We start from the raw sequence: 10,589 nt of genomic DNA on the forward strand, positions 1-10,589 counted from the left end.
TGGAAAAAACTGGAATGAATAAATTAATATGTAATTATTAAATTACAAAATAAAAAAATTCTTTATTACAGTTTTTTTTTTCTATTTTATCAAATTAAAATTGTATGTAAGTATATGTATCCGTATAGTTGAAAAGGATATTATTTGCAACATATTTGTTGGTGCATTTATTCATACACGTAATTAAGTATATATTATGTATAACTTTATAACAATATTTAATATAAGTGTGTTCATATTGTTATACTTGGAACTAAAAATGTAGATATAAATTATGGACAATATTATACTATATTTCGTAATATACATATATGCAATATAAAACCAGTTATATATATGTAAAGGTATATAATATAGAATTAAAAAAGAAAAATGAATTACTCATTGTAATATAAGAATATAAATAAATTATTATCGTACATTGCATGTTCTATAAAAGTTTATAATATAATTTTTATTTTTATAATATAAAAATATACACTCATATATATAAATATTTTAATATATACTTACAGGCTAATAAAAGATCCTTTTAGTGCAGGCATTTCTTTTCTTCGATTTGTTGGTGGCGACAATGATAATGATAAAAAAACAGGTTGAGCTTTTTCATCATCTTCATGTTGTTGTTGATTGTTATGTTGTTGTAATAATTGCAATTGTTGTAAATGGTGATGATGATGATGATGATGATGTTGTAGTAGTTGTTGTTGATTTTGAAAAAAATTTTGATGAAAATAATGATGATGGTGATGATGAGGCTGCTGTTGTACCTGCTGATAATTTTTTATTAATCTTTCCTCATTTTGTATTGATGATGTTGATGATATTTGAAATTTTTCTTGTGATGGTAAAAAATCAATTGAACGGTGATGATGATCCTTAATTGCTGTTGTATCATCTTGAAAACTTAATGACCATATTTTGCGTATTGCAATATTATCGTCATAATCATTATCATCATTATTACCATCATCATTATCATCATCATTTTCATCATCATTATTATCATCATTATTATAATTATTTATTGTTGTTGATTTTATTATTGAAGTTTTTAATGGTATAGAATTTATTAAATTACTAGTTGATGAATTTATATTAATTATATTTGATGAATGAAAAAATTTATTATGATTATGTAGTATTGATGATGCATTAATTTCATGCTGATTATTTTTATAATGATTTTTATTTATTTGTGGTCTTTTTTCATCATCCAAATCTAATAATAATAATTTATCATTATCATCATTATTAAATGAAAAATATTTATCTATTTTCGTTGTTGGTGTTGTTTTTTCTATTATTGGTAATTCAATATTATCAATTGCTGTTGTTGTTGTTGATTTTTTCCCAGTTATTGTTTTTATTCCTGTTGTTGTTGATGGTAATGATGTTGATGATGATATTGTTGTAATAATTGGAGCTGAACAACTTGATAAATAATTTTTAATATTATTTGATGATTGAATAGTAGTAATATTATTTAAGCAATCATCTGAAGATGATGATGATGATAATATAAAATTATTATGTGATGGTAGTTGTATTGTTGTTGTTGTTGTTTTTATATCTGATGCTGTTGTTGTTGATGATGATAGTGGTGGTAATGTTTGTTGTTGTTGTTGTTGTGGTGTTGGTGGTTCACAGGGAAATTCTTCATTAAAATATAATTCATATTTTTTTTTTAATAATTCAATACGTTCTTGATTTGAATGATAATCATAATTTGTTGATTTTATTGAATCGTTTGTATCTTGCTGATGATGATGTTGTGTAAAAATTGATAAGGCAACTTCTTGAATACAAGTGGGTATTTGGGTTGGTTGACCCGACCCAGAAATTGGTAAAACAGGGGCCAGGGTTGAAACAACTAATGAATTTCTTTTCACTTTTACTAATAATATTATATTTCTGATTTTTTAACATTACACATATGGTATGTATGTATGTATATATGTATAAAAAAATTTTTTTCTTTTTGGTTTTTTTTTTATGTATATGGGGTATATATATTTATTTTGAATACATCTAATTGTGAATTTTTATGTATTTTTATTCCTTATTATTATCCTAAAATTTTTTTCGTAAACTACTTTAAATTACAAATTTATAATTATTAAAAATTTTTAAAATTAAAGTGTATTGATTAAGGTATTTATTATTAATTTTAGCTTTTAAATATTTTTCTATAGTTGTAGAAAATTTTTTTTTGTTTTAGAAAAATTTTATATTAAAAAAAATTTTTTTTTTTTTTTTCTTTGTTAAAAAAAGTAGATACTGCAAAAGTTTTCATTCCTCTTATTACCGAATTAAATATGAAACTAAAAATTTTTTTTGGAGTTCTTTTTTCTCCTCATGCATATACAAAAAAAAAAAATTAAAACGAAAATGAAAAATTGCTATACAGTCAGAGGTTCTCTCTTCGGGTTTTTCTTTTTTGTTCATTTTTCTTGTCTCTTCACATTTTCAAAATAATATGAGTGAGAATATATGAGAGCTTTATCAAAAAAAGGACATACGTTATCCTTAAGGGAGAATATATTTATTATTATTATGTATATTTATTCAAATAAATGAAATATTCATTGGAAAAATGGAGTTTTTTCCTTTATCGAATAAAATGAAAGTATATTAAGTGTATATATGTATATACATGTGTGTGTATATTCCTGTGTATTATATATTTATATAATGTGAAAAAAAATATTAATTCATCATAAATAATTGAATTTTCTAAGTTATTACAATACTACATACCTTATTATGTGATTATTTCAATTTCCTATATAAATATATGTATGTATATATAATCCAATATAGAATTTCATATTAGTTAAATGACTGATTTCTATAAGTATATATATATATTTTCTAAGTGAATTTCTTTCGATGTATTCGCTCTTAATTTAGGATTGTATAATTTTCTAAATATACAAAAATTTATATTAATAGTTTGCCTTTGAATATAGAAAAAATCATTTATTAATATCTTATATATAAATAGCTACTCCTCTATATTAGTAAAAATTTATATAAATTTAATAAATTACAAAAAATTATATATTTGTATCCATATTATCAAATTGAAAGAAAAAAATTTTTAATATTCTGGTTTTTATTTTAAGAATCCAAAATTTTTAACCAAAATTCTACCTAAATTCTCGATATCGTTTATAAAACTGAGTAACTATATGCATAACATTATTTTTGGAAATTTTTTTATTTATTTTTGTTATTTTACACTACACTAGTGTTAAATGTACATACCCCTTCTTTTCTATTTTTGCTAAAACATATGTGAATCATTGTTTTTTATTCTCTATATACATATACCTAGGTAAAATATTGCAAAATATACCTTATATCTAGATGTTATATTGCATTGCTTTTGTAATGGGGGATCTTAAGAGAATTTGAATTAAATATTTTCTAATATTCAAATAGCAAATATACAAATTTCCAGTATAATTTTCCAGGATAAAATTTTTTATTTATGATTTATTCAGTATTTTTGTATATAACTTTTATAATATTATTATTATTTTTATGTATATTAATAATTGGGGTTGAATATTAAAAAAAAAATAAAAAAGAAATTGTTATACTTAAATGTATATGTTATATGTATGTAGGAACAAAGTTGAGATAAAAAATCGAACATGCGTATGCCACAACTATAATTGAGTCTCTCTTAAATTTTCATGTAGAAAAAATAAATTTTCTTTATCTTTTATGTATCTATATAGTTATAAAATAAATATTAAGTTTTAAATAATGGTATTTTCTTTTTACAAAAAAGAATGCGCATGATCAAATTTTAGGTTTTTTATTTTGATAGGAGACATTTTGAGAGATTTGTATATATTTTTTTATTAATACTATTTTTATTAAGGTGTTTAAAATTTTTCATTGTAACTATATAACTTTTTATATATATCGAATTTAATAATTGACACACATTTAGATAAACAGATTTTGAAAATAAGATAACAGGTTTGTGTATATGGTTACTGTATATGTATATAAAAGTGCATTTTGTATAATATAAAGATAATGTAAATTTATATATGGTATAATTTATTACTTAAGTCAGGTCAGGTATATACATTATGTATATGTATACATTTGTAGATTTTGAGAATATGTTAGAAATGTTTAAAAATTATAATAAAATATTTTTTTCTCTTTAATTCTCATTGTTTTTATCTCTCTATTTAGCATTTAGTAAGTATATATGTATTTATTTTATTTATTCATATATACAGTTATAATAAATTTTAAAATAACATACGTATTTGTCAGATCGTTACAATTTTGCCATTATTTCTGTTATACCACGATACCGTATAACTGTATAAAAGGACGAACTCTATACTGTCAAAACGTAATTGTTGAAGAGTCGGCTTGGATTATTTTTACTAAGATTACCTTTCTCGGTAGCTAGATAAAGATTTTATTTATTTCCTTCTGAAATTCGACAGTTGTTGTATTTATACAATGTTATTTTAAAAAAACGAAAACGCCCCTTAATAAAGATCGCACTCCAAACACAGAACATAATTTTTTCTATTTTGACACTTTAAATTTGAAAAAATATGAATTGACAAACCAACCTCTTTCGCGTTCGTTTTTGTATGATTACAAAATTTTTTAATTTGATCGGCGTATGCTTCAGGAACTCTAAAAATCGACAACCCTTGTCGTCAAAATTTGTTGGAAAGGGTAACGAAACATACATTTATCATTGAGACAAAAATATTTGTGTAAACATAACGGCTTAATGATATTCGAAATATTTTATTTATTAAATCATATTTTCGAAACTTTTATTCTATTTAATGATTAATATCATTATTTAGTAAAAACTTTATTAGATTAAATGAGTTTAATCAATTTAATAACACAACAAAAAGAGTTGACATTAAGTTACACACGGTAATAAAATAGTAAATTTACTAAAAAGAAATCTTTACATCTGCGTGTTTAATGAAAATCACTCGATTTTTGAGTGATGATTGCCAGATGATTTTTGTTGAGTCATATTATGGTTTTTATCAAAACAACAAAACAAAGAAGACATTCCGATATTTCTAAAAATGGTTTTATATTTTATTATGTTTGGTACATTGGGAACTGTTTCTGCAATTTATATAATTCGAAAAATTCGTGAATTACAATGGGGCTGGGTGAAGTCTACTTCGTCGTTAAAGGACAAATTATTTATTATAACTGGAGCAAATACCGGCTTGGGATATGAAACTTCAAAACATTTGGTCAAAAGGGGTGCTAAGGTAATTTTGGCTTGCCGAGATTCTACAAACGCCGAACAGGCGATTTCAAAAATTCGCCAGTATACTGGAAATGGTGAAATGTCTTTTATTAAATTGGATTTAAGTTCATTTGAATCAATTAAAACATTCGCTAACACAATTAAATCAGACTACCCAAATTTCGATTGCCTTATAAATAACGCCGGTTTAGCAAAAAAAGAGCATTCTCTAACAGCAGATGGATTTGAAATGCATTTCGGTGTTAATTATTTAGGACATTTTTTGTTATATAATTTGCTAGAAGATAATGTCCGACGGAATAAATCCAGAGTAGTTGTTGTCACTTCATCTTTGCATGAGCGTGGGAAAATTGATTTTAATGAATTTACTAATACAAATACAAATCCGGAATCCAACAGCCGTCATAACAAATACTATGCTAATTCAAAATTAGCAAATTTTTATTTTGCTAGAGAATTATATAAGCGAGGAGTGGATTGTCATACTCTTTGCCCAGGATTGTGTTATACATCCCTTTTTAGAGACTACAAACCGAAATGGTATCATTTTGTAGCTTTTTCACCAGTTATATGGCTTATGTTACGAACAGCTGAACAAGGCGCACAAAGCATAATACATTGTGCAACAGATAATATAAATACAGAGGAATTAAATCCATATACTGGGTATTACATCAAAAATTTGAAGCAAACTAAGTCAAAACACGTATTCGAAGATGTAATTTCAACACGTTTATATGAAGAGAGTTTAAGGTTGTGTTCAAAGTAGAAATATTTTATTCGCCTTAATTGGATGTAGGTATGTAGGTACAATGTGGAAAGATTGTATAAATAGTTTATTAAATACATAAATATTAAATTTTAAAATGAATTTTAATTTATTATTAAACACTTGTATGTAATAAAGTAAAGGGAGGAATTATTAAAGGATTGTTATATTTATATTTTTATTTATTCAATAAAGAAAGTTTTAAGTTCTACATAAAAAACTCTATTTTTCTAGAGGAGCATAATTAAGAAGTTTTTCAATAAGGTCAACATGTCCTAATAACATTCTCCTGCAGCAATACCTTTTCAAGCCCAATGCATCCAATGCATCTCTAGAAATATATGCTACTAAACATCAAAATTAAATTTTTTTTTTAAAAGGCTTACCCTTCAGTGTATTCAGCTTGTAGGAGTCCTATGTATGACTCCCATTTGTTACCAATAACTTTTCCACATGTAAAACAGCGTATTGGTATAATCATTTTAAAAATTTGTGTCTAATTTATTATTTTTTTTTCTAGATTAATATTCTTTTGAAATGAGCAATCGCAAATTGCAGAATCGCTTTCAATATTCGAATAATCTAGAACACGGAGTAGCTTTAATTTTAAAATAAAGTTTAGTTAGTAATGGTGAACAACTTCTCCGTTCCCAGCAAAATTTTAAATTAGTGTTGAAAGCAATTTGATGAATGAAAATATATCCTTAGTTGTATTATTATTGTTATTAAAGTTTATTAGCTTCTTGTTTGCTGTCAAATTGAAATTACCTGAAATGCTTGATTGAGAAATGTCAATTTCAAGTAATCAAATAATTTATTCACAATATGAAAAGTGGCTATGTGACTATTCACAATAATATTGTTGTGTTTGTGTTATAGAGTTGATTTGCAAGCTCGTTTACTTCTTGTTACATCAGGCTAAAGATATAACTATATATCATAATACTTGAAGATGTTAAATTCTGAATATTTTTTTAATATGTGATAATCTTTGACATTTAAATTTGCAGGTTAATTTAAATTTATAGATTGTTCCTATATTGCCGAATTTATATACAAAATGTTTTCGTTTATAAACTACTTAAACTCTTTCATTTTTAGAAATTAATATTAAAAATTACACAACAAAAAATCTGTAGCGCTATTGATCAAACACAAATTGTATATAAAATTCTTTTAACTGGCTATCGATTTCTAATTTACATTTAAAAAATGCATTTGGAAAATTATGTTGATAATAGGTATGCATTTATTTTAGTTTTCAACTACCTACTTACCTTTATTTCAGTACTGTTTTTCTATTAGAGTAGACAAGAATTTCAGTTAATCATAAAAGTTTTTTTAGTTTTGAACTTAAAAAATAAAATTCATTACTTCGGGCGTTTCGTACAAACATGAATTATCACAAATTTATAAAAATAAATGCTTTCTACCGCGCGGCGGTACGAATTAGGATTTTGAATGCGCACAAATATATTACAAACGAAATAGACTTTAATAAACGACGCACTTGAAAAACTTTCTCTAATGTAAAACTAAAAAAAACTGTTGCTATCGATACTCTTATTTGTCATTTGACCGGCTATGACAAATGTATGTGACGTTGACATTGTGTAGTATCAGTATTTTTTGAGTGGTATTTTTATAAAAGCTAGTTTATTTGTTTAGTAAAGTTTTTGTTTACCAAAAATGCTAGAATTAATATTAAATATACCATTTTATATACTACCTTTTGATATAAGAATTCGAGCTCCATCATGGCTGAGATTACCTTCACCTATGGCTACTTTTTCGATGATATTATTTTCATATTTTCTTGTCACTGGAGGTACTAAAAGTTATGTTATATTAACTCATAATTAATATCCGAAATTTTAGGTATAATTTACGATGTCATTGTTGAACCTCCTAGTGTGGGTTCTACAATGGATGAACATGGTCATAGCCGTCCAGTAGCATTCATGCCATATCGAGTTAATGGGCAGTATATAATGGAGGGTTTAGCTAGTAGCTTTTTATTTACAGTTGGTGGTTTGGGATTCATTATAATGGACAATAGTAATGGACCGGGGAAAACGAACTTAAACAGAATTTTGTTAACATCTATGGGTTTCCTATTTATATTAGTTTCATTTTTCACTACATGGATTTTTATGAGAATGAAATTGCCGGGATATTTACAGCCATAAGTTTTCTAACTCATAAGCAAAGGAAACAAAAGTTTTTGTAAGATTTTAATGCTTTATAATTTATTTAAATAAATTCAAAATAATACTTGTAAAAGAAAATTTGTCTAAAAAAATAAATAAAAATAAGAACATCTCAGACTTTGCTTTAATGTTTTTCATGCTCACTAGACAGCGCAATTTTTATAACCTGATGCGAAATGAACTAAAAAAAGCAAACATTAATTTGTAATATTTATTGATAACAAAATTTATCTAGATAAGTATCGATATGTTATCAGTACAATAATATCTTACTTGCTGAAATCAGACGACTTGTCAATGATATGTTCGAATTCTGGGAACGAAAGAGCTCCGTCGTCATCTAGATCAGCTTCAGCCAAAATATTTTGAATAAGTTGTTTAATATCGTTTTCTTTTAGACAATTATCAGGACCTACAAGCCGTTCTATGACTTGTTTCAAATCACTAACTCCCAACATGTCATCGCCATCGAAGTCTAAAATTTTGAGTTTGTTTTTTTTTCCTTAATAAATTATAAATAGATAGCTACATACCGTAGATACGAAAAGCATGTTCAGCTTTCACAGATTTGGGACATGCGTCGCTGAAAACAGACATCATATCTAAAAAGTCTTCAAAAGTACAATCACCATCATTACTTGAACTGAAGACTTTGCATATTCTGTCTCCAAACGGGTTAACACGCAGTTCAGGATATTGCAAAATCTTATTCATTGCTAGTTTAGCATTTTTATTGTGTCCGACTTTTTCTGGAGCTAAGGCTTTAAATTTCTTGTGGGCACTGAAATTTTAATTTTACTTTATTAAAGTTGAATAAAATGTATTACTTATTCTTGTTAAATTTTTTGAATATACTGATTTTATTATAAACATGTTGTGTACACTTACAACAAAATTTCCTTCTTTGAGAAAAATGTTAAATCCTAAAATTAATTTGAAATATTTCAATACTTTGATCAGAAGCAATTATAAATTAAGATAATACCTCGTAATCTTGTAATTCTTCATCTGTAAATTGGCTCTTTGTCTGACCCATCTTTTATTGTGCGAATAAAGGTTTTTGGCAAATTGATTTAGGCAGTAAACATAATATGGAATGTACTTTACTTTTTAATGTTTAGTTATTATGATGTGTTTTCTATTTCTACACTTTTAATACTATTTTGACACAAGATGGCAAAATGATAACAGATACTAGATAGAGAAGAAAGTTAAATTGCGCTAGCAACGAAATAATTTTAACTTTAAAATAATAAGGTCTGTTCAATTTCCAATGATATGTAAACACATATTCCTTTGTAATTGATATTTATTTCAATGACAGTTGATTTATATAATGCACATTATAGTTCACAGAAAATGAAGTTTGAAAAACAAAAATTCTACAAAAATTATTATTTATTGTTTTGACAAGTAAAAGTGAAAGGCCCAAAGGAGTCTTGTAAAATGGAGCGTATAAGAATTTATAATAAAGTGGACTAAAGTAAGTTTTTCGAACTAAAAACCTTCATTTAAATTTTTAAATATTTGAGTAATTGTAGATCTGCAATTATTATGGCAATGATATGAAATTTAAGTTGGAAAACATAACTGGCAGTTCTTGAGCAATCTTTGGTGATTGGGGCAGTTTTCTTTATTTTTCCGAATGTAATTTTATTTTAACTACAATTTAATTTAAAATAGAAATATTTTAAATTTTAAATTACCGATATTAACGTTTCACGAAAAGATTTTCACACATATCAAAAGTAAGTATATAATTTAAAAATTTAAAAAGTTTTTTTCAAAATATAAAAGACTTAGTATTTTGAAAAAATAGTAAGTCAAAAACGCTTCAATTTAAAATAAAATATAAAAAAAGTTAATATAAAAAAGCTAATTGCATATCAAAATTAATTGCAGACAGAAAGTTGCTCTTGTTCTGTTTTCACCTTGAATTGTGTTGTGAACTTTAAAGTAAAATTGGAAATTACAGTTAATCCTATTTTAGTAACAGTATCAGCGAAGTTGTACGTGAATATAATATTTTACGAGTAATAGACAGTCTATGTTTGTTTGAAATGCTTTTTACAAATATTTATTATGAACAGAACAATAATCACTCACGGGATAGGTTTTCTAAAAGTATCTGCATAATTTTCGCCAACAAAACTATTGATGGAAGTATGTCGTAGTTACACATATGTACATACATATGTATTTCAAAATATGAAATCTGAGACTGGTTAAAAGTTTTATAATTCAAAAGAAAGCACATAAAATTTTAAATCAAATGTGGGTAATTTTCAATCAGAGATGAATATTGGGAAAGAAAGAT

General features: G+C 25.2%; 5 protein-coding genes across 5 annotated transcripts in view; 2 read left to right on the top strand and 3 right to left on the bottom strand.

Moving 5' to 3' along the window:
- Positions 1-5,044, bottom strand: part of LOC129608944 (SRSF protein kinase 1-like) — a 29,911-nt gene extending 24,867 nt beyond the window's left edge. Inside the window, exons 1-2 of the mRNA XM_055520751.1 lie at positions 5,001-5,044; positions 514-1,914 (exon numbers count right to left, since the gene is read on the bottom strand). Coding sequence (XP_055376726.1) covers positions 514-1,914; positions 5,001-5,044 — 1,445 coding nt within the window. The remainder of the gene's footprint in view (positions 1-513; positions 1,915-5,000) is intronic.
- Positions 5,045-5,070: 26 nt separating this feature from the next.
- Positions 5,071-6,221, top strand: LOC129609092 (retinol dehydrogenase 12-like). The gene has a single exon (XM_055520960.1). It carries the CDS (start codon positions 5,100-5,102, stop codon positions 6,060-6,062), a length of 963 nt encoding a protein of 320 aa, XP_055376935.1. The 5' UTR covers positions 5,071-5,099; the 3' UTR covers positions 6,063-6,221.
- On the bottom strand, positions 6,213-6,825 carry LOC129609095 (DNA-directed RNA polymerases I, II, and III subunit RPABC5). The gene is made up of 2 exons (XM_055520961.1): positions 6,449-6,825; positions 6,213-6,393 (listed from the first exon to the last, which is right to left on the bottom strand). Exons 1-2 carry the CDS (start codon positions 6,541-6,543, stop codon positions 6,285-6,287), a joined length of 204 nt encoding a protein of 67 aa, XP_055376936.1. The 5' UTR covers positions 6,544-6,825; the 3' UTR covers positions 6,213-6,284.
- An 842-nt stretch (positions 6,826-7,667) lies between these two features.
- Positions 7,668-8,382, top strand: LOC129609112 (putative oligosaccharyltransferase complex subunit CG9662). Its single transcript, XM_055520991.1, has 2 exons — positions 7,668-7,890; positions 7,941-8,382. Exons 1-2 carry the CDS (start codon positions 7,752-7,754, stop codon positions 8,249-8,251), a joined length of 450 nt encoding a protein of 149 aa, XP_055376966.1. The 5' UTR covers positions 7,668-7,751; the 3' UTR covers positions 8,252-8,382.
- Positions 8,289-9,455, bottom strand: LOC129609111 (calcium and integrin-binding protein 1-like). Its single transcript, XM_055520990.1, has 5 exons — positions 9,258-9,455; positions 9,161-9,195; positions 8,806-9,053; positions 8,546-8,747; positions 8,289-8,453 (listed from the first exon to the last, which is right to left on the bottom strand). The coding sequence occupies exons 1-5, from the start codon at positions 9,306-9,308 to the stop codon at positions 8,432-8,434; spliced, it is 558 nt and encodes a 185-aa protein (XP_055376965.1). The 5' UTR covers positions 9,309-9,455; the 3' UTR covers positions 8,289-8,431.
- Positions 9,456-10,589: the final 1,134 nt, after the last annotated feature.

This window comes from Condylostylus longicornis, unplaced genomic scaffold, assembly GCF_029603195.1.
Source record: "Condylostylus longicornis isolate FDR11 unplaced genomic scaffold, ASM2960319v2 ptg000038l, whole genome shotgun sequence".
In the NCBI taxonomy this organism is placed as follows: domain Eukaryota; kingdom Metazoa; phylum Arthropoda; class Insecta; order Diptera; family Dolichopodidae; genus Condylostylus; species Condylostylus longicornis.

What these genes read in the sequence shown, in the direction of transcription:
- LOC129609092 (XM_055520960.1), top strand. Translation starts at nt 5,100, where the DNA reads ATGGTTTTATATTTTATTATGTTTGGTACATTGGGAACTGTTTCTGCA.
- LOC129609112 (XM_055520991.1), top strand. Translation starts at nt 7,752, where the DNA reads ATGCTAGAATTAATATTAAATATACCATTTTATATACTACCTTTTGAT. An exon ending in ATATTTTCTTGTCACTGGAG is followed by an intron (nt 7,891 to 7,940) that starts GTACTAAAAGTT and finishes CCGAAATTTTAG; the next exon opens with GTATAATTTACGATGTCATT.
- LOC129609111 (XM_055520990.1), bottom strand. Translation starts at nt 9,308, where the DNA reads ATGGGTCAGACAAAGAGCCAATTTACAGATGAAGAATTACAAGATTAC. An exon ending in AAGAATTACAAGATTACGAG is followed by an intron (nt 9,196 to 9,257) that starts GTATTATCTTAA and finishes AATTAATTTTAG; the next exon opens with GATTTAACATTTTTCTCAAA. An exon ending in ACATGCTTTTCGTATCTACG is followed by an intron (nt 8,748 to 8,805) that starts GTATGTAGCTAT and finishes TCAAAATTTTAG; the next exon opens with ACTTCGATGGCGATGACATG.
- LOC129609095 (XM_055520961.1), bottom strand. Translation starts at nt 6,543, where the DNA reads ATGATTATACCAATACGCTGTTTTACATGTGGAAAAGTTATTGGTAAC. An exon ending in CAAGCTGAATACACTGAAGG is followed by an intron (nt 6,394 to 6,448) that starts GTAAGCCTTTTA and finishes ATATATTTCTAG; the next exon opens with AGATGCATTGGATGCATTGG.